Source organism: Ylistrum balloti, unplaced genomic scaffold (genome assembly GCF_031769215.1).
Source record: "Ylistrum balloti isolate Yb309-2 unplaced genomic scaffold, AGI_CSIRO_Ybal_v1 Utg370006, whole genome shotgun sequence".
NCBI classification, from domain to species: domain Eukaryota; kingdom Metazoa; phylum Mollusca; class Bivalvia; order Pectinida; family Pectinidae; genus Ylistrum; species Ylistrum balloti.
Window position 1 is genome coordinate 3,307,335 of NW_026782081.1, and position 24,809 is coordinate 3,332,143.

At 33.6% G+C, this 24,809-nt stretch overlaps 1 protein-coding gene and 1 long non-coding RNA gene across 3 annotated transcripts in view; one reads left to right on the top strand and one right to left on the bottom strand.

Annotated features, from left to right (window-relative positions):
* Nucleotides 1-3,764: 3,764 nt before the first annotated feature.
* LOC132548132 (uncharacterized) lies at nucleotides 3,765-9,129 on the bottom strand. The gene is made up of 3 exons (XR_009554143.1): nucleotides 8,974-9,129; nucleotides 7,002-7,120; nucleotides 3,765-6,503 (listed from the first exon to the last, which is right to left on the bottom strand). It is a non-coding gene; the product is annotated as an uncharacterized LOC132548132 (long non-coding RNA).
* A 3,110-nt stretch (nucleotides 9,130-12,239) lies between these two features.
* LOC132548278 (uncharacterized) overlaps nucleotides 12,240-24,809 on the top strand; it is a 43,517-nt gene continuing 30,947 nt past the window's right edge. Inside the window, exons 1-2 of one of the 2 annotated variants that reach the window (XM_060212130.1) lie at nucleotides 12,240-12,302; nucleotides 18,586-20,324. In XM_060212130.1, the coding sequence (XP_060068113.1) occupies nucleotides 18,659-20,324 (1,666 nt within the window). In that variant the 5' untranslated portion in view covers nucleotides 12,240-12,302; nucleotides 18,586-18,658. Of the gene's footprint in view, nucleotides 12,303-15,530; nucleotides 16,425-18,585; nucleotides 20,325-24,809 lie in introns of those variants that run through there. The other variant, XM_060212131.1, reaches the window with a different exon arrangement.

Sequence of the window (24,809 nt, forward strand, 5' to 3'; positions counted from 1 at the left end):
AAAGAAAACCACACCATTTAGCATTTGTAAAAATGTCGACGTTTCTTCAGGGTTTTTTTAGTTTTGTCTAGTTATCAGATGACTTTGCCATAGCTATAAATTTGAAATTAAACATCCATACAACTTCATAGCCTAATTAAAAATTACGTTCTTACCCAAACACTCACTATCTATGATAATTTTTTTGACTTACTGTAATCCTCAACACAAGTGACCCCACTCCCAGCATGACATAACATGCTCAGTGATCGTGTGAACAAAGAAATGGCAAAATTGTCATTACTGCCGATTTTCATGGATAAGTTTTAATTTAGCTTCACCGTTTAATATGGCCTTATTGACATGTTTGCCAGTCGGCAATCTGCCATTGGTGGCAGGGATAATAAAAACAAGTCCTGAGCATTAATGACCTCCAATCGTCCATTTGTTTTTAAAAGAATTTTATCATTTGATAAAAATAGCGGTGATATCTATACTAAATATACTACATTAAACTATCGTAATAATTCCTGTATTTTATATACTAAATCATAAGTTCATGTATTATTAACATTTTACATATCATAATTGGTTCTGATCCGATTTATCGACATGAAATTTCATAAATGAACTTTGAAACTGTGCACGTTTAGGCAACCATTCTAAATAATTAAATTAAAATGTTGTTAATACTAACTAGTAAAAAATAACATACATATATATATATATATATATATAGTGTTAACCTACTTCCTCGTCTTTGTCATGTGACCCAGACAACAATACTGTTGCTGCCATATTAACTTCCGTACATTTCGCGAAAAGTCCTATTTAAAACCCCATTTCCGACATTTCTACTTCAAAATAAGAGATCAGCAAAATATATTTGACACTCATTATTTCCGGTTCAACTGATAATTTGCACGGAAGTTAACATGCTATAAAAACAATATTTCCTTTTAAGGAAATTTTGTGATTGTACATGTGATAACAATGCTATACCGTGTACATGTATACATGAATGTGAAAAACAAATATTCGCCCTCACGAACAACTCAGATCTATATGACACATAGTAAAAGCTTGCCAGAAATCCTGAGGAGAAAGACAAACGCCGACATCTCGTCCTTCATTGTGGTAAGGTTTACCGCCGACTTAGGAAGGTGACGAGGAAGAGGCTGCTGTCCTTTCATCTGATTTCCTCCTCCTTGGTGTTTTTCTCTCCGCTTCTGTCTCATTCTCAAATTAAGTATACGCCGGCAACTGTTCTTGCGTGATACCCGCATTGGGAAGTTGCACTTTAGCAGGTTCTACGTGTTTCGGTGCCTTTTCATCACTGTCTCCGTCTATATCGTCCTTTTCTTCACTTCCTTTTCCTTCTTAGTCAGAAGCTTGCCTCTACAGGAAGGGTTCATTGTACACGTCCAGGTACTATCGTTGAAATCCATCGTTCCTTTCCTGTGGGTTCCTTTGCAACGAAGAAACTGTCTCACCTCCGCCAACCGATTTAATGATTTTTCCAGCATTTCCATTAGCATCATCATCATCATCATCATCATCAAAAAGCTCTTTATCGGCAGAATTTCCCAGCGTGTCATAGACTTCACAGGTTCGCCAACATCGACAAGCTGTATCTGAAAAAAACCACCTTATTTTGTATTTTACACAAAACCTCGCACGGTATCGATTTCCAAACATCCTGTAACGTGTTACTTTTTCCTGAATTGTTTCGAAGGAACACTAGAGATTCGATAGCTATAGAATGTTCCTTTGTTGACCTGTTCATGTACTCAGACCTCTCTCTCCCAACCCCTTCCTCCTCCACCCAACCCCACCCCAACTCCCCATCTTTCCTTTTTAGTAGTGCCGCTATCAGTCTCCTAGATTCGGACATACGACTGTGATGTAAATCAAGCCACTCATTAACAGTACTGTTGAGACTATGTTGTGGTCGTCTGAATACATGGTTCATGCAATGGTTCAGCAATTCATGAATATCCTTCGACATATCGACGATAATACCCACACAAATTTTGTAGTCCAAGAAATGAGCGTAATTCTTTTTCAGCGGTTGGTGTTTTCCATTCCGAAATTGTTCTTTAAAATGAACTTTAAAACTATCTTTTTAAAATTATGCACACGCAGGCAATCATCCGAAATAGCTAACTTTAAATGTCATTAAAACTAATAAGTAAAACATAACCTTAGGAAAGATGAAAATATCACAAGTTTCACATGTACTGCATATACATGTATTACGATCCTGAAATCGATAAGAGGGCTATACACAACGTTACACTGAATCTATGTTTTATCACGACATTGGGACAACCACAAATGATACTGAATAATTTATCATTTTCTGGGTTTATCATACCGTTAATAAACTTGATGTCAACTCCTTATATTTTCGAACTTCCTATAAATGATGACCAATCAGCGGAATCTGGCCTTTGGAATGACGGATTTTCGGAATACTGGTCGATGTAAACAGCCTACTAATGGTGGCCTTCGCTTGCTAATTGGTGTTTTCTGCTTCACACCGAACACGGATCATTCTGGTGTCGGTATGATAGGCAGTAGGGACGCAGTGGCGGTTTGCTTGCAACATGACGGCCTCTTCAATCAGACAGAAGGTTAAAATTTAATCCCATAGTTTTAGACCATTCATAATATACCACAGCTATATGTCTTGGTTGACAAAAGGTCATTAATGGCAGACTTTGTGGAAAAAATCAAACTACGTGTACATCAAAACAAAAGTCCATGGCCTTTAACGGTTACCTGACAATCAACGAATGGATGGAAAACCACAGAATCTGTTGATGGTTGTCTGACAAATCAAGATTTAAACATTCCTTGAAAATATCAGAAACTCATAAATTTTAGGCTCTGTTCATGAAAAACAGTTGCAGTTTTGATCAGCCTGAAAAATAACAAGTTATCTCTTTCTTTTCTTTAACAAATCAAACTCCAAATATTTTTTCTTGTGGTGTGAATGAAACATCAATAGTTCAGACTATTTGTTCAAAGCGAAAATATATATAGATTTGGTCTGGGCCATCTCAGGACCATTTCATGCATGTTCAATATCATTCCCACTGCCTGATAATGTTTCAGATCAAATTTGGTCCTTTTTGGTTTTTGTTTAACTTCCCCACTTTGGACCTTGTCCCAAAATCCCTGAATTTAGGGAATGATTCCACTCCTCATTGATGTTTCAGACCAAATTTGTTTGAAATCCATTCAAACGTTAAGGAAGAGTAGCTAGTGTTTTGAAACAAAATATTGTCCAACTACCCATTTGGGGCCCCATCCCCAGATGCCTAGGGGATGAATCAACACCAACCCTAATGATGTTTCAGACCAAATTTGGTTGAATTCCGCCGAGGCATCAAGCAGACGTAGTGTTTTAAAGGAAAATTTTAAGGAGAACAGCACAGGGTACATGACAATGTTTGATGCACGATAGCAATACGTCATCTTGAAACTTTGAGTCAGATGATCCAAAAAACTGATCCAGTTTCAGAGTCATAATTCAAATTAAAAGTTAACCAAATTGAACCACACAGAAAGTTGACATTCACATGCACGTTATGGTACAAAATACCAAATTCCCCTTTATCCTTCATCAATGAGTTAATAATTGAAACCAAATCATGATGGAATGACCACAAGTCCAGGGCAACACCTTATCTTCAACCATTCTATGGTGGGGTTTGGGGCATAAAAATACAGGTGTTTTCAAAGAATATGAAATAAAAAGTTGGTTTCAAATTGAAAAATAATGTTTAAATTTTATTCAACAACAACAAAACAAATCTAAAAGAGTAGCATATCAATAGGGCTATTCAATGTAAAACATCTATCCAACTTCAGAACTCCATGTTTAGGGGTACCACTGGGAGAATTTACTTCATATTTGCTTGAAAGTTCAAAACATGGATGGCAGTAATTTAACTTGGATACACTGGTGTTAAGTAGATGTTGAACTAAAAAAGCCCTTTAATGGATGTTTTAACTACATCATCAACTTAATAATCACATGACACAGAGGTTACTGTCCCACATTTACCACTCTCTAGAGATAGATCATATACTAAATGCAACATTGTTCGTGTCAGCTTCCAAACATGTGCTGAGATTTGGCAGACCAGACAACATTGACAGGAACATAAGAAGAATCCAATCGATTTAGACATTGTAAATGTATATACATTTATATCACATTTCACTGTTTGCAATATTTAAAAGAAATCAGTGGTAGTAGATAAAATTCAACTATTTGCTTAGTTATTATTCACAAACAATAAATACGACTTGTATACATTTGTTATGGTACATTTCAACTCCTCAATTTGGCATTCAAAACATTTACACAAAAATGATTAGAGAATATATATGGAAATGAAATGATTTGCAATTATTTTCAGATAACTTCTGTATCTGATTCACTCTTAAGCAATGATGAAATGTTATCATAAATATAATAAAAGCAATAGGTAAAAATATTAGGACAAAGTATATTATAATAAATATCACTTGGATGTTTACTTTTTGCAGGGCACTACACGTCTATTATAACTAAAAACAAACATATACGACAGAACAGAAAAACATTAAAGACAACAGATTCAATATACAAAACACTTAAACAGAACAGACGTTTCATCATATCACTCAGGTCTGTAAACCAGCATCATATATCTATACAGTAATATACCCACACATACCCATTATTACATTATTACCAACATATATATAAATACATTGTCCAACTTCGAGTCAGAATCTGTATGTTGGCCTATGCCACTGGCCCAATTGCAGGATAGCTATGACAACAGCACAATGACCTGTCATGTGGCACCTTTACTTCAGGTAAATAGTGGCCACTTATGATCACAGGGGAATCAGTGTGTGATACAAATATAGTATAAGGAGCTTTAATCAGGCATTTAGAGAGATATCCAGTTTATTGTGAAATATGTAACTCAACAAAGAGAGAGTAGATGCTATAATTGATAAACAATGAATAGCTGTGGAAGACATGATGCAAGGGAACTACCCAATATGAATATCTCATGTAAAGTTCTATGTGACAGGTCATTCTGGCCTATCACTACATCTATTAAAGTATAATTGTTAATTAAACGTAAAATCAATAGGATATGTCAATCCATCTATTTTCTAATATATGAAGTCAAACTTCATACATTTTATCAAACACTAGTCGAAGTTTTTTAAAAACTAAGCAGACTATAACTTTATGTTATCTGTGTTTATCTAGATCTGTACAGGAGACCACTTTCTGCTTCTAGTGTAATGATCTAAGCAAGATTCTCAGACAATACATATATTAACTGGCAGTAATTTTTTCCACTACTGATCAAAAATATGTTATTTAACATTTTATAGATAATGCCTCAATCTGAAAACACTTTATATCATAAACAAGGAACAGAAATAGATCAAGGGAATAGTATCACAATCATATGTTGACCCTTTCACATTCATACTTCTCCAAAATTCTGAATCCATAAATTTATTCACAAAATGACACAAAAATATTAATCAGAATATGGAGATGAAATTGGATTTCAATCACTATTCTGAAGATTACAATACTTCTTTCAAAAGGTGTCTTCTATTATCAAAAGTTACCTGATCAAAATTTGACGGGTATCTTTTTCAAAATTTAAAATTTGATCAGTAAATAAAAGTTAAAATTTTACCTTATTTCAGTTCACAATGACCATGATTCTAACCACATAACTTCTATTACTTCATTGCCATTTAGATCTGCAGCCTAAGTATATCTATATTGACATTCTTAACACATATCATCAAGTATCACAGAAAGAATTAAATTTCTACAAATTTTGTGAGCTTAAAAAACACTGTTAAAAATCACACCTTTAACACACTGGCTTCCCTGAAATGACACGCTTCAGAAGTAGTGTAACTATGCATTCTATTGCTTATTAATAGACAGTGAGAAAGTTTACAAGACTTCTTGGGTTACTTATTGCAAAATATAAGGAGCTATAGCAAGGCAAGTTGAAAGGCTTCAACAGATTAGCATATCCTTTCATGGAGTTTAAAAGCTGAAGGACAGACTCCTATAAAAAGTTGCCAACGACTTCATCTGCTATCAACTGTTCCTGATCCAACTGTTGTCTCAGTCATGTAAATTGAAGTCAATATGTTCCATCAGCTGAACTGGTTCAGGCAGTGATCGAAAGGTGTTCCTTCTAACTCTTCATTATCACCAGTTTTCACTTCACTTTCTAATCCTTTACCCCCACAGAGACAAGATTGCCATTTGCTTCATCAGCATTGGTATTGTGACCATTTGTTTTTGAATGTGATATTGTGATTAAAATCCTTTTAAGGGAATCACAGTTTTGTTTTTCATTGGAGAGTTTCATGGAGCAGAAGGAAGAAGTGGACATTCCCAAAACTACTGCTAATATAGCAAGCTTCATAATTCGTCTTTCTGTAGTCTTGGTGAACGAGTCGTTTGCCTTTGGAGTAAAATACACATATTGTATAGATTGACAATTAATGGTGGCCATCTTGAAATTAATTTTCATTTAAAATGTAGTAGATTTCAATATAACCAGGATAAATCCTTATTATTTGTAATATTTTTCAATGATATATCATTGAAAAATAAATAATTCATCATAGATTGAGAGAATATGTTCTGTACCATTGTATTAAAAGCAGTTGTGACTCACACAATAAAATTACATAAGAATGTTATCAGGTATTATCTTGAAATAAATTCTACGTGCACAGCCAATATATTCAGTTCAAATTTTGAAAATTATTATTTTACTTCAACATGATGTTTAATACTACATGTACCATTAATGTCAAGCTCGCTATGTGAGCCGTCTCACCTAAATCAAGTTTCCAGCCAGGTTTTGTTAGTGGTTTGTTGAAGTTCCTTTCCCTTCTTCCAATATATTAAACAGAAATAAAAACTAGGTTTTCATAATAAACAGCAGACAACTTACTTGGGATGGAAGTAGTGGGCTGCAAGAGCGAGAAAAGGCCCTCTGAGTGCTTGTTATCGCTGTTCTGAAAGCTGCCATTTTAAGCCACAGTGATCCCCCTTTAATTTAGGCTAATGTGTCTGTAAGTAAGAAAGTCAAATTTTTAACAAATAGAACATAAATAAACATTTCTGAAAAAGCATGGAAGGAAGAACGATTTCTATGGTAACAGCCAATAAGACATAGCAGGCATCTCTCTATATATATCAAATGAAGAAATTTCCTTGAAAATAGCCAGCACATCCTTTTCTGCTGGCATCTGTCTGTATCCCAGTGCTTAACCCGAGAAAGCATACACATCCATTAAACATCGGCATGAATGAAATCCACCTGTTTGAATCAGGAAAGAGACCTGCATCAAATCAAGCCGTACTTTCACTCTTGATCTTATATATACTGAAGGAATGCGCTCCTAACTTCAACTACAGCACATGCCTAATTAAGTTTACTGCATACAGATTGGAGGTGTCACACACAAGTATGCAAGTCAACCTATAAATTCCTTCATTTTTTTTCTAGAAGTGGAAGGGTTATTGTAGCTAATCCTAAGAAAGATAAGGTATCAACTCTGCCATTTCAACTTTATTCCAGCTAATATTCAGTCCCAAGTGTCTGAGAATAGGGATAAAAAAATGCAAGTTAACAAAATCTTTTGCATAGTTGAAAAAACATCTTCAACCGCATGGGAATCATCTAAGCAATAACTGTCCCATTCCATAGAAACTTCATGATGCTACACTAATGAGCTGAAATGTTGAATAATCCAAAGGTTTCCAGGATGGCAGCAAGATAATTTTCTATCATATGTATAAGAAGCCAAAGAGTTCCTAATAAATGACCATACAAGTATAAAGTGGAATGCACCTAGCACGGGGGAAAATACTGCTAAAATTCTATTTGCAAGTTAATAACACACTAAAGTGTCCACCAGGAACAGAGCATACTGTCAACCATTCCACAGGTAAGTCACAAACTGAATAACGGTACCATGACCATCATTTTGATACCTGACTCATCTGCTGAAAGGCTATAATAGTAGTAGCCCAAAAATTTCTGTTTCTGAAAGGATAATGCTATATTTCAGCCAATCTACCTACCAAAAACAGTCTCGATATTGTTCTGTCAGCCTATTCTTGGTGGTGACAAACTGTTATTAGTATCACTGGTAGTGGTGGTGCAGTAGAGTTTATTGGTCAAAGTGGAGGGGTAAGAAAAAAAGTGAGGCAAATAAACTTGTTCTGTTTTTAAATGAACCGTGATTTCTAGGTACATTGCAGGAATAATTGTTTAATTCACTGCATCCATCATGGATGCATTTCTAACTCTTTTATGAACATGTTTGTTCCCATCTCTAAAATAAGCATGGTCATTGAAAATGTAAATATCAATAACGGCATACTAAACATGAATATGTCGGTTTAAAACAGAACATGTACAACATGTTAAACAAATAACTAAGTTACTAGATAAATGATGCCTGGGATGGAGAAGGACTAGCAATGCATAGATCTTTTGGTTTCTGTAGATTTGCATACATTCAGATAATAACTAAGCTTCAGCATGATCACGAACTGCGAGAGTATTTTCATTCCTCTGAGAGTGCAGGCATTGTAACATCTCGGGTTCTTCTTTTTGATGCAATAATTTAAAGAGTTGTATGGATTTATATTCCAAATGAGCCTACCTTTGAGTGTAGCTATTTGATTATTAAAAGCAGTACCTATCACTCATATGCGGCACTGTATATCTAGTCCCAATTTGCAAGGTACACAACCTGTTACAGACATTCACATTGCATTGCCATGCCTTACAGATCCTAGCTATAATCTATCTGCAGTACAAATAATTACGAAATATAGCTATACCATTTCTTCAATGACAAAAAAAAATCATTGAAAGTAGGTCTACTACAATCACTTATAGTATACATTACCATCGGCAGCTAACAACTTCCCCGTTACATTGACCTTGCTGCTTCCTTCGAACACACGTTTGGGAGCACATGAGTCAGTGACCTTGACCGTTCAATCTTACACAATACAAATGTTCAATTATTTCCATAATTTCAATTATCTATACGTGGTTGATATATATTTTAAGATCATTATCTCATTTGTTCATCAATTGTGAATTTGTTGCTGATCTAAAATAAAATCCGTCATTTGCCGGTTCTAACCGAAATGTCCCGACTTTGAAAATATGGCGATCAGTCTCTTGTAAACGTTTGTAATCAATGTCATGGACTTAGTCGTCCTGCAGGCAGAAATGCTTTGAATATTTACTACTTTATAGTGGATGTAACAGACTTGAATGGAAGATAAATGGGTAAGTTATGAATTATATAAATAATAAGAAATCGGAGAGATTTTTACTCGACCCAGCTTTATGCGTGAAACAGTCGTAACTTTAGTTACTAGCAAGCTAAGTCTCTAAGATTGCTACCGATCGCTGGTAAGTCTTGACAGTAAACTGTGAGTCATGAATCAACGCAGCCGTGCAAAAGCGGGATAACCCGCGATTCTATATTTAAGGAATACAATGTTCCCAAACACGATATCATTAACTAACCCTTTATTCTTTAATTTTGTAAGAAATATAGGACACGGGTTTATGAATTATCGGACTTGCTAGGAATGCAGGGTAACATCATTCCCCCCTTCCCCTCTAAAACCGTCCCCCATCGGCTAAGCATATAATTACGACATTTTATCACAATTTTATGTGGCTTCCAAAATCATAATAACCGATTGAAATATATTGTGTGGTCATCATTTTTATCATAGAAACAAAAAGGCACTGCGATATTAAAATCACTTGGTGATAACTTCGCTAGTAAGTGGCATTTACATTGTCAAATAATACCGTTTTTCTGTTTGATGAGATATTATATTTATTTGACATCTTGCAATTATTATTTAAAATCAAAATGATGGAAATATACCGACAGAGTATTTCACTGTACCAACCATAAAGTATATAAACAAAAAAATATCAGGTAGGGTTATTGTGGATTTGATGATGGTTCCAGGATTGTATTTTGTGAGAACATGTTTTTGTAAACTGTCAGTATTGTACTGGTATTTTTTTTTCATTGAACTACACATCTAGGGCAAGAACAGTTTTCATCCTTAACAATAGCATGCAATTCACTTCTTCAACTGGATATTAAGTGATCTGATTTAACTAGTTTCATTGAGATGGAATAAAGTTGAAATGTAAATGTAACCTTTTAATGTTTTATAACAGCTGTTTCTAATGATGGGATGTATATATGTTGTCATGTTGTATACCAGCTCTTCGAAAGTAATCTTGTAAAAAATGTAAGTGATGTAAAATGTAGCTTCAGTTTGATCAAATGATTCAAGAAGATGATTGAATTTTTTTAATATGAATTCTTGTTGATATGAACAATTCATCACAACTTAGTATACATTTATGTATTGGTATGAGGGTATCAAAAGGGCTTTGATTGTCTCTTACTTAGACACTTACAATTTCTTGAGGCGAAGTTGAAATAGTTTGCATCAACTGTGGCAATGAAACTGCTATTTCTTTCATACCCATACAATAATTGTTTTAGTATACCTACCTCATAGCATGTTCAATGTTTCCCTGTATGCAGAAAGTACAAAACAAATGATAGTGAAGTGAAATAGATTTTATTGGCAAGCTGACATGAAATTGATTTTACCAATTGATATTTTCAATGCTGTTATGAAAATTGAAAATGCCAATGCAAGTTAATTTAGATGATTATAATCATGGACATTTTTACTTTAAAGAATAAAAATTTCCATCAACCTTTCTTGTTGTCAAATGTTCTACTCATATATTTCCATAATTTTGAGCAGCTGTTACAGCTGTCAAATTTGTTTACAAACTACAAACATCTACTTTGCAATTGATGTGGTTTAATTGATAACATAACATCAAAGTGACATGTGTAAAAAAAAAACCAGCAATAATTTCAATGCAGGTAAATAGTTTATTTTCTGCTAAATAACAGTTGACTATTTACCTGGGTACTAGTTCTGTCAGCATATATGATCAGAATAGCAAATGTATTCTTTACTGCCTATAAATTAATAGCGAAATCAATAGGGTATAGTAAGAAAAAATGTTTTTGAAAAAAGAACAAAACAAAAATTATCTATAAATCTTGTCTGGAGCTCTTTCAAGTGTAAAGCAATGTTTGTCACCAGATTATTAAAAGTAAAAAGTTTCTCACTTTAAACAAACGTGTTACAGTACTGTTCTGGCTTTATGTCATTGTTTTAATAATCATCAGGCATAACTGTAGGCATAGTAGTACTACTATAGATATATAGCTGACAAAATTCCAATATCAATTCTCTAAGAAAAGTTAAAGACATATCTTGACTCAATAGATTTGAGACCTGTATATATACTATTGTGGTTTCAAATTAATCACCAAAGTGAATTTTGGCTTCATGAATACATCTATGGTTGTCCAACAAATTGTCTTTAAATACCATAACTTTACAAAGCTCACCTTTTTTTTTACCAAAGTGAAGAAATAGATTACAAATTATTACTCAATGAATTGATTGTACAGTGTGATTGTAATGAAAACATTGACTTACATTTATAATTAATGTACATAGTGATACTGATAAGTTTAACCTTAGACTTAAAGATGTTTCATTTACTGCAGATTTCAGCAAAGGTAGAAGTGTAAATTTCAAGGATTACAGTCCACAATAGAAAGTATTATTAAGATTTAGTATAATATTATTTTAATTGTTCAAGTAAGTAATTACAGTACAAAATCAGACTTTGTACATGCATTATTTCAAGAACAAAGTTCCAGTATGCATATTTTTCATCAGATGATTATTTGGCAATTGCCATGACAATGAAAATGTTGATGTATGTCAATAAATCATGTTTGTATTAATACTAGGTGTATTCTATGTAAGGCTGCAGTAAATGTGTGATTGTAAATTTATACTACGTAGAGTTACTGTTTTTTTTTCAGGATTTGCCAACCAAGAGCATTGAGTGTAAGATCCTACAGATCTAAAAAAACTTAGAAGCCACAAGCTTTCTGTAGTGTATATAGCAATATACTCCAGGAAGATTAATTGACAAGCAGCCACAGGTGGAAATTGACAGCTGGCCGCAGACATAATACCACCCATACCTGTCAATCCCATTCAGACAGCAGGAAGTGGTGGTTACACCTCACTGATCAACAATATCTGGTGTTTGTGGTGTTTAAAATCTTCAGAATTTGAATTTGTAAGTACCTTGTAGTTGTTGTTTACACATTTACTTACACATACATATAGGTTTAGAAGTGTTTGTACACACGTGAATGTTGAAACAAAACAGAAGTTTGATACTGATACACTGTAATTTTAACATTTGGTATTTTATGACATGAATGCCTTGTCATTCAATTAATACCCATTAAGTATTTTTGCATGAACTCATATGGCTTTTTGTGATGTCAAAAAATGATAATTACATATGATATCACACAATGATGCATTTACCTACCTATACCTGAGAGTGATACATTAAACCAAGGACATATAATATAGTAGTAGGAAACCAAGCCGCCGGAGGCTGATCACAGGCATAAGTTTGTGTTTGTTTACTGAGCTATGACGTCCTCATCAAAGTCCTGTCTCCTTTAATTAGTTAATTTAATTTACCTGTGCTCCATTAATTTCTCTAGTTTATGTTGGCTTCGATTTATACATAATTAACACTGACCTGTCTTAGCAAAGCCATTTTGTCAGCCAGTCAAAAATAAAACTCATTTTTATAGATTGTATAGAAAAATAATACTAATAAATTAAAGTGACATCAGTATATGAAAAATATTTCAGTCAAATAGAAAATTTCCTGAGTTTTTTAAGGCATGAATGATTTTCTTCCAATTTTTTGTTGAGAAGGATATAAAATATAGGTTGATAAGTCAGTTGTAAATAGATTAAACTTGCATTTTGCTTTGATATTCCAAAAAGTTAACCAAAATTATTTCTCACAAAAGTTTGCACCAATATTTTTTAAAATAGTCCAACTTTCTTCTGTTGTTAATATTTTTATGAAAAGATCAGTTATCTGTGACTATAAACCTTGCAAGGCTAATCATCACAGATTTCTTTGTTTTAATTTTACAAAGATATAGAGACAATCTCCTTTCCCCTCTACTACACATCCCTGATTAAACAGCATAAAAGGAATGACAACAAAATTTTATCTGTCATAAATACTATTTCCAGTATACAGATAATGGTTCATGTTTAAAACAAGGTCTTAATCTTGTATCATATTTGATTCTCAAAACTGATTACTAAGTGGTCACAAGTTATTAATTCAATATCATTATACATGTAGCGTGCTAGCAGCTCAATAATAAACTTCATACATGAGCATGTGCTTGAATGCTGTATAGCTGCATTTGCCAGACATTTGTATTGTGAAAACTACACAAATATTATGGTTATGCCTAACAGGAGGAGGGGAATGTTGGATGAGGTAAAATATTGTTTAAAGATCCATCATCGTTTGTGGAAAAGTCAACAATATAATCGTGAATAAAAATGATTTGATGTAAAAGCTGAAATATCCATGTGAGTGAGATAGGCCCATGGGTCTCTGAAGTTCTGGCATGATGTTATATGTGTTTTACTGTTTTGGTTACCCAGATTTGGTCAAGAGTAAATTTAAAGGACCCAATATTGTTTAAATTGGTTGCATATATGTTGACCCCACATGATCAGGGGGATAATAGGGTTAAACCTATTCATAACAAATTCAGTTAAGTTCTAATACTGGGCTGAAAGGATCATTTCTAAACTGGTTTCCCTTGTTGGTAGAGCCCAAAAGAGGAAATGAATTATCTATGAAATATTCATCGGATCCTATTGAAGTCAAATGCTCAACTCAAATGCTCTACTTAAATTTGCTCCCCTTTTTACTGAGAGGCAAACATATGGACAAATATTTGTAATACTATATTGCAAATGGGAAAAGAAGCCTGATGTATAAGTAAGCAAAGCAGCTACTCTAGCTGGAATATTTGTGTATTGTTCTTTTTTATTTTGAGTGATTTCTTTGCATTTTGAAGAACTCTTTTAAGGACCTCTATATATAAACATGTGATTTTCATTGGAATAAGATTAATTATAATGATGATATAGAAGATCTAGATCTCAAATATAATTTCCTACTCATAAATATTTCTTAGTTTTCATCCATTGTCCATTAACATAATTTTTATCCAATGATATCAATAAATCATAAACAGGTATTTAATGATGAGTCAGAATTCCCTTGTACAGTGAAGCTGATGTATGAACTCTTTTCTGTGTTTTCCCTGTGGGGAACCTGGGCAGATATTTTCCTACCTGGTGTGTGGATAACCGGTTTGTGAGAATTATTGATCTTTTCTCACCTATACAACGATTTTACTTACACATAAGTCAGATCCTATGTTGATCATGGCTCTGCATTGTGATGAAGTCCTGTACCTGTATGGATTTAACTTGACAGGTATTCGAGACGACAGAACTACTTAAAACATTAAGATTTTTCCAGTGAAGTATATATTTATACAGTACATATCTGATCTAAAGTATTTATACTTTGTGTTTATATATAAAAGTCTATATTTTTGAAGGGATTATATTTATTGGTAAATGTATTTGATGAATGGATAACTTTTTACAGATACAGATTTGTAAAATTGTCATATCTAGTTGTAAACAATATATTTACTAATATATACATATGAAAATAACATATACATATCATAGCACTAATATGTTAGGGACTAAGTGTATAAATATATGGTATTTATTTGCAGAATGTGTTATAATTTTATTGCGTACAGGCCATGTGTTACTAACTTATTTGTATCGTAAATAGAAGATCATTAATAATATATATATATATTATATGGTTAAAATTTAACTGTTAGTTCACCAGCTATACTGTTATTTCTTGTTATTGATTATAGTCTGGTGGAAAGTTATCTTCTAACATTAGGACAAGCTATGGCAGGAACACACGGGTAAGACACAGCACTGTAGTCTACCACCCTTTTTTTTCTCTTATCTAAAAACGCACACAATTAGTTTTATGAAATATCATAATGAATAAGGATGACCAGAATTCAGTTTGGTTTATAATTTTTGTTTATGCAGCACTTTAATATTGATCTAGGCCAAGTACGCCAGACAGCTAATACACAAGACAGTAGATGTCTATGTACAGTAAGTAGAGGATATGTATTGGTTCTAAGTCTGGTATGTAACAGATTAGACTGAAGCACTTTGCTGGTATCCCTCTGTGATAATAAGCTGTTGGTTTGAAAGTTAATGAGGTTTAGTTTGAGCCCTTTTCTAAAACTGACTTTAGTTCTAAATGCCAGAAAGTTACACCCTATAAATGTTTGTGTGGCACTTCTCCTGAAACAGACTATAACTGGTTGCTGAGCTTGGAAACATCAGCCCTGGTGCTAAGTGCCTATAGGATGTATACATACATGAATATACTGGAAAATTACCTCTGTAGCTATCCACATCCTTACCTCTGTATATTCTCATCAGTCATTTCATAAAATTAGTGAGATGAGTGGAATAGTAGACAGCCGATGATTTGGGAAGATACCAAGTACCTTTACAACAGCTTAAGTTATTCCAGTGGATTTCCAGGGAAAGGAGTGCTGTTTGTCCTTGGACTAGATTTACCTGTGTGAGATACAGATCTTCAAAGTCTTGTTGTGTGTTACAGATTCTAATGGCGGATTAGACACTTTGGAATGTAAAAGGAAGATTTTCAAAAATGATTTTACAGCATGTGCAATATATTGAAATATTGTGTACCTGTGTTAGGTATTTAGTAAATAGATGTGTGAGATAACCCTGATGTGATGTACAATCAATATGTATCTATATTATCTTCATTGCCTGAAGATACCCAGTACACGACTCGAAAATATTAGTGATAATTAGTTTTATTTGCTGCATTGATTCTTAAATGTTTACATATATATGTATATCTATGTACATATGTACTTCGAAGTGTGTATAAGTTGACAAATGATCAATTCAATTAATAACTGACATACACTTCTTAGATGTTCCACATGGAACTCTGGTTATGTAGATCATAAGATAGCCATTACAGTGTACAATGTACTGATGGATGTGTGTTTGTGACTTACAGTGAGATATGTATTGTGTAGAAATACAAGACTGGCCTGAATAGACATCAAAGTAAACAAGTAATTTGATTAAGTAATCTTGATTATTCCTGGAGTTTGACATCAACATGTACAGGTTGATCAGGGGATGGTTAAAATGGAGCAGTCTTAATGATGGGAACATGGAAGATAATGGACAGCAGGTATCATTGTCTTTTTGAAAACAGTTGGTTTTAATTTGATTGGTTTCACATGACATGTAATTAGTTTACCTGTGATTATATATAATTTATGTTTGATTAGTTTATCTGTGAAGTGAATCACAGGAGCCATATAGGTATGAGTAAGTCATCCTGTTCTTTTGTAACATGCTCCTGGTATAGAAACTTCAAAACGAAGGAGCCAACGTCAGGTATATATATATTCCTATGCTCCTGGTGTGTGACATTTATTGTACTTGTTATTTGTGAAGTAAACCTACCCCACCCCTTTAAATGAACACTTTGATATTATGTAAATTACAAAAATTAATACATCAATTTCATTGTTGATGTACTTTGAAGCCAGCTGTAATCTGTACTACATGTACAGATATCACTGTAAGATGTACCATATTCCTATCCCTATGTAAGTTTCCATGTGTAATTTACTACATATTACACCACCATTGTACAGTGGTAAGTTAAAAATATATTCTTGTAATATTTGATACAGATATATAGGGAAAATATTAGGAGACAATGCTGATCACAATGGTGAATAAAAAACAAACCTAGATGTGAATCAAATAGTGTACAGTTTTACTGTTATTTTGGAAGAATACATTTGCAAAAATATCCTGTCTCTTTTTAGAGTGAAAAAAGTGAATGCATTCGTGAATGTTTTATCCAGATAGCTTCACGCAGCACAACTCAATTTATCATATATAGCTAGCTGACTTTGATCAATAGGATGCCTATGGTAAGTTTAAGCTAGATTCATTGTCTGGTAAACAAAAATGTTTTAATGGCATCCTAAGCAATTTACAGATGTAGTTGCTTAAAAGGAACTCTGTCTCCATGCGGTCAAGATACATTGGATTGTAATTAAAGAAATTTGAATAAGAAGTAAAGCTTGATATTTAACTTTACATAATTTATCATGAGGTAAAAATATATAAGCATGAGGGACTTGTAGTAAGATTACTAAAGTTAGGGTTTCTATCAACCACAAAATATCAAACTTGTGGTTATATTTTCGAAATTCAATGCACTTTCAGTGGACATCATTAAAATGATAGAATACATGAAGTGAATGTTAACTTACAGAATCCGTTAGGATCTTTGAACTTCACAAAACCATTTGACATTACAGACTAGCTAGAATTCGCTGTATTTCTATTTTTCTGAAAATGACACTGGAATTAGTGTCATTATTGACATATGGTATTTTAAAGTCATAGTGCACAATGGAACCAATCAAAGCACTGTGAACCAGAGGATATATTTCGAGAGTGTACATTGGGCATGTGATGTTGTAGAAGTTCGATTTATTTAATTAACTTTTTCTAAAATTGTAGATAATTTGAAACATTTATTTTATAAAGCCTTTATTATTACCTTGTTTCTGAATCAATAAATCACCTTTAACATGATCAATGTATTTCTGGTAATTTTCAGTTACATTACATTTTTAATCATATACATGTATATATATTATTGTGTTCTGATGTAATTCTCTAATGCTATCTGCATCTATTTTGGATGAGGTGTCTCGCAATATACACATATAATCCAGCTGGTACAAGAATAGCCTATTTTTATAGTTATATTTGTATATTGGAGAGATACCAATCAAGTCTGCCTCAAAATTCCACACGAATCCACATACCTATAGCTTTACATATACATGTACTTTTATGCGTTTTTTTTCTCTAGTGTGTCCAGTCACATACTTCTACACATGTTACTCTTGCCAATATCTATATACTGCACACATGTTCTCTTTGTAACATCTTGTTCTAAAGAGAATGCTGTTAAAGAATTCTTAACCATGCAGAATAATATAAAGGCTGCAGGTTTTTATAATCACCTTTCTGTATTGTCACATTTTCACATGATTCTCACATACAGATCATCAAATTACCTTTAAAGAATTATACTTCGGTGTCTAACTTAAATTTCATATGTAACCTGTCACTGGTTCCTAATCTTTAATATGGAAACTTGTTTGAAGTACAAGATGGCTGTTAAACATTCATCTAGGATTTTGGCTTTGATTTCATTACATGGAATTGAATTTCTTGTTTTTATTTTCTACTGTTGCTTATAATTATTATTTTGCAGTTTATGTTTTCATTCCATTTTTGTTTTCTGTTTTTTGAAGATTACTGAAAGGCCATCATGGATCTCATGGAAAATAGACACTACACATTGATAATTTGGCCAACTGGTTGAAAATGGATACACTTGCTCCTCAGTCAGTATTAGATAGTAGAAACACTGAACGCCCCCCCGTCTCGTGGCGGGTAACTCCTGACCGTCTCACCAGAGCTGCAAGTCCAGGCCGCTTGACAAAGCGTCCGTCAAATGAGGACCTAGAAGAAGTTTTATTATCAAGAATTGATCAACCCTATCGGACAAGTTTCAGTGCTGTAACAACTCCAATCAAAAGTAAACGACAGAGAAGTCGATCAACTAGTCCAGGTGCTTCTAGTATGAAATCAGAGAAATCGTCTAAGTCAAATAGAGGTGCAAAACATGTGACATACAATGCTAATGTGACTGTCAGACATTCAGACTCTTTTGAAAATCAGGATTTTTTACAAAGTAGGGTAGAATTTGTGGGAAGTGATCAAGAAGTTTCAGAGAAAAAATCATATTCAGACAATATGGCTGATTCTTCTCCTACACAGAATGAGCAAGACAGAAATGTAATGCTGAAAAAGGAAGGAAATAAAGAGGATTATTCCTCTCAAATACATGAAGTGACTCAGATGATTGTAAATGAATATTCTAAAGACATGCCAAAAAGTGAGAATGAAGCGAATACCACCTCCACTCCAGCACCAAAGGTGTATCGTACTAAACCCCCTCTCCCAGGGAAGGGCAGGGGACGTGGTACGCCAAATGGAAGGCCTCCTCTCCATCCCTCAGATGTTGGACCTCGAAATATAGTAGCATGGGAATATGAACATGACCGTACAGTAAATTACAGGAAAGCAATGTCAAATCACTACACAGAAGACAAAAAATTTGCAATAGAACCTCACAGGATCCCGCAAGGAGACAAAGCAGATCATTCTACTAGGTCTAATAAGGATCATCCTGTTGGTCATGAGCAAAGAATGAACCATCCCGCCGACATACAACCTAGAATGGAACGATCCAGCTCCATGCCATTACAACCAAAGGAGGAAACAAATCGCCTCTCTCCCCCAAAGAAGACTGTAAGTGGCAGCATAGGAAACTTCTTCCGTAGACTGTCCCCGAGACTTGGTAGGAAAAGTAAAAAAGATCGCAGTAATGAATCCATGTCAACATTGTCAGATAGTGGACATGGGGGCTGTGCATCAGATGAAAATTTGTCAAGAAGCAAATTCAGACAGTCTTTTAAGAAATTTCTTGGCCGTGGTTCACCAAAATCGAAAGGCAAATCGTATCGTAAAGATGGATCCACTTCTTCACTTTCAAAGTCGGAAGTAGAATCATTAGACCATGAACCGAGATCACGACATATTCCTTCATCATCCAATAGAATGATGGAGTCAATTAAACAGAACTCTGACAGGGATAGAGATGTATATCAAAAATTTAAAGAAAAGCAATCTCCAAATCGTCCAATAGATGCACGGTTGCAGCACAAGCAGCAGCCTGTACGGGTTTCAGGGGAGGATACTCCCAACCCCTCACAGCAAACTGGCACTGGTGATTACAACCATTCACCATCTTCTCCAGACTGTCAGCTGACAGCTATTCCTGATATTGTGATGGATGTGACCCATGCTGCCCCAAGGTCTACCAACAACATGGCAACCTCTGATCTTTCACCTTCCACTGACCCTGAACTGAAAGCCTGTCAGGAAAAAATAGAAGGCAACATCTCACTCGGTGTAGATCTTACAGGTAGGTCAATGTTTTTACTTGTCATTATTAAAGCCAAATCAGTTTTGATGAAATTTAGTTGAATTATGGTAGATGCTATGAACAAAATGTATTTATTCATGAAGTTTTTAGTAAATTTTCGTGCTGAATTAAGACAAGGTCATGCAAATTTAAAATCTTTGCAGATTAATGTGGATCTTAAACTGTTTTTGGGAAATATGAAAATTATTCTTTTATTATAACAAAAATATTTATGAAATGCCAATATTATGGCAGTAATCATACAATTTTGTAACTTTTTTATACAGCAGTTGTTGTCATCAAATTTGGTTTATAAAATTTTTGAATGTGATTTCAAATCTTGGATCAAGATATAGTTGATGCATATATTTTACACATGTTTTGGTTATTCATGGAGAAGGGGAGATAACTCTCGTCAAGTTTTATGTTTGTTGACACATTTTTGATATTCAAAACTAATCAAAGTACATAGTGGCTATAAGACCTTTTTTTAATGAAAACTGGTAATAGACAGATACAAAACTTGATGTTCTTAGTATCAAAAGGAATATAAATCACTGCAAAAGTACTATCATCGTGGTAGACTCCAGAACATCAATGTAAAGGTTCTATTGTAAGGTACTCTGGATGGCAAATTTGCCAAATCTTATTTAATGTTTGAGATGACCAGTACCGGTGATATTTGATGGAAGAATTATTAAATTGACCCCAGTTATTTTACATGGGCCAGTTAGCCTGGTAATAAAATTGTCAGATGATGGTCAGGTGGCTGTCAGAAGAGACACCTGGTATGCTGATCTAGGTAAATAATTAGGTCATGTAGGTACATTGTACAGGTAGACACAAGTCGTACAGGAGGTGTGGTGTACATGTAGTGTTTACCTGTAGTATATAACATCAGTGTAGATTGCTCTTGATTATAGTCACAGGATTAATTGTTATCTGGGATTATATATTTATAGGTAAGTAGATTTGTCTGTATTGTTATAAAATGGACAAATATTTGATCATCCTGTAATTTTGTTAGCTTGTTTAAACTGTAGGTGACTTTTTCCACATTCTTACATATACAATGTATTTCATTATAGTTCCCTAAACAATAATCGTCTATCTGTTAATCAAACTTATTACCAATGTGTGTGATATGAAGAAAGGGACTGAACATGAATAATCACAAATCAATAGTTTGGTAGGACTATCTTTCTTTGGAAAGGTTACCAACTTGCAGCGGAAGTATAAATTCATCTACAATTCTTTTGGTTTTTATTAGATATATTTTCATTTCTTTGAAAAGTTTGGTATTTTCTAAATGATTTTGATATAGGTTTGATTTAAAGCATAGCCGTCCAGGGAATATAAATCTGTGTTAAAAACTGATTTGTAAGAAATAGGGATATTTATATAGGCAGTCTTAGTTATAACAGAATACGAATGCTTCCTGATGTGTATACAATCAGTTCTGACAATCAATATTATCATTAAGATGATGTGATAGTACTAATATGATAAGATCAATATAGTGGTATTGATACTCTAGGTAAAATGTAAAGGATACACAGGTATCAACATGTTTCTTAAAGGATGTAGACTTTCCCAATTCATGTGTGTAACTAATTCATTTATAATTACATGCATACATTATGTATGCCATTAAACGTTTAACTGTTCCAAAGGTGTGCTGGAAATTTAAAGGTAAACATAACGTTATTCAAATAAAATCCTTCCATATTTATTGGTGAATTTTCTGTTACTTAATGCACATGATAGTAAACTTCGATGTTATGTGTCCTGGTGTTACTTTGGTAGTAGTTCTGACAGAAGATGACAGGTGTTCCTGGAAGGGGATGGTGTCAGCTCAAACGTAGATCACAGATACTTACGTAGATACTGTGGTCCACCATTCATAATTACTGAAGCGTACTTATTCACAAAATGTTCACAGCGTAAAAGTCTGCCCCCTCAGTATTCAAAAAATTGTTTACGAATGTATGGGATCGTCTTTAACTGGATTAAAGTATAAACGTTTTCACTGAGTACAATTGTGAGTAATATTGCTCATGTCATAGCCAGATTACTCATATATACATCCCAGAATAATCAATTAAAGAAGTATGTACAGGTATAGGATATAATTAATCATCAGGTCAGGGACAGGACACTTTTCAGCTGATTAATTCTTTCATTATTCACATAAAAGCTGCTGTACATGTCTCCTGAAGAAATATGATACTGACAGAAAAGATAAAAAAAGATGAAATGTACATGTGAAAAAGTTGTAAACAATGATACAGGTGAAGTTCAGGTTACATGTGTTTGTTAAGTTAAAAACTCTTAAAACAGTAACTTGATGTAAAAAGCTTTGTTATCTTAATAGATTTTATTTATAATTTTTTCTAATCATTGGTAATCAATACAATTAGTTTGACTATACATGAATTGACAGTAAAAATCATTACCAGGGTAATTTACTCATTTTCAGATTACTCAGGAATTTGTTTTCATGAAAAAATTTTACCTGAAGGTGGTGTTCTTGTAATGAAGTTGTATTTATAATGAGCTTATTGAAATCCTGTTTAGTTTTCACATACAATTTCCACAAATGATGTTTTTAAGTCTAACTCCTGATAATTTAGTTTAGCTTTAATCAGGCTGTCTATCATAATTGATGATTTAATTCTTAAATACTTCCAAAAATTTATAAATTATTTTCCTTAATGTATATATTACTTATTTTGCAAATGCTTGCAAAAATTTATTCATGCCATTGACATGGACATTTAATGTTTTTAAATGAAAATGGGTCAAGTTTTTATTTAAATGTGAATTTAATAAAGGAACATAGATATATAAAATTGTCTGCCTATGCTGTGGGGACTTCCTCAGGTTATATGTGATTAATCAAAATTGTGATCTGACTTGTTTTATCTTAAGAATATCAGATATTTGTCATTTTACAGACAACATTGATTACAGCGTGTTGACATTTCTGACTTGCATGGTATCCACTTATTTTCTGATGAAATTTTACATCTAATGTGGTTATCTTACCAATACAAATAGGGAGAGAATGAGAGAGACTGGCATGTTATGACTATAAAATGATTATAGTTTTTTTTATGGTTTTATATTCGTTCAGTATGATGGATTTGTATATTTTCTAACTATGCATACATGACCAAGATGTCATTTTTTTCATTTCAAATATCGTTTGAAAAGATCTTCATGTTGAAGTGCAATTGAAATCTTTATATATAAAAATTAAGGCAATGAAATGAAAAAAATTATCTGTTTCATTTTGAACAATAAGTTAGGGTATAGCACTGTTATGATACCTGTATATTTTGTCATAGATGTGCAACATTCCCTGAGGCTTTTTAGGAGATCAGTCTAGATGTGAATTTTGCTTCAAAGAAAATAAATGAACTGCATATATATAGCTTAAGGGTATATTATGTCAGAACCTGATTGCTTCCCCTCAGGAACCTCAATATTCAAAGCTGTACCATGTGTGACAGATATCAATATGGAGGAATTTGTGCTATATTTAGCCAGGCTGGTAATAGTATGGCCATAGTATGGCAGTAGGTTTAGTCTGTCAGAGGACAGCAAAGCTACTGGTAATGTCTAAGGACTGACATGTATTAGAGAGCAGGCTAGCAGACCTACATTGGTACCAGCTGGGAGACACACATTCGTATGTGCATACACCAGAAGAAATCTAAACTTAACCTATGAATGAATTTGAAGTTGTGCTAGGAGGCAGTCTTATTATTCAGTGACGTTTTAATGACTCAACCGGCTTTAAATAACAGGAGTGCTTTATATCCTGGACAAAGTTTGTGTACTGTCACTTATCTTGCTGGTCAGTACTGAAGTAGCACCTTACAGGTGTACTTCAGGGGAAGAAAACAAAGGAAGGGTTAATGAGTACAAGTTCCAGGTATAGAATTAGACAGTGCACCTGTAAAACATCAGTATGTCATTGACAATATCTATGGAATGAATATTTAATTGGTGACTTTGATTGTATTTAAAACACACGTATAGTACCCTGATTATATTGGAAGTTTTAAATGTTTGACCAGTGAAAAAATTAAAGTACCTGTGGATTAGGTACTGCCGTGTCACTACATGTCCGAACCATTTTAAGTGAGGCCAACCAGCTGATTGTGCTCTGTCAATAACATTGGAACTTAGTGTCAAGTGACAGTGTGTGGGAACACAACAGTCAGCAAACAGTGGACTATTATAACATGAGGAGTTCTCTATAAAACCAATTCTATTGAGTTGTTAAAATACCAGATTGGAGTTTTTGATTTCTTTGAATGCAATTAACCCACAAAGAATGTTTGTTGGACTGGAATCTGTGGCCTGATCTCTTTCCGATGTGCCAAAGTGACAGTAAAAATACTGCAGTGTAATGTGATTTAAGTGTTCTATATACCTTGTATTGACATACTGTGGAAGGGATTTAAACCAGAATGA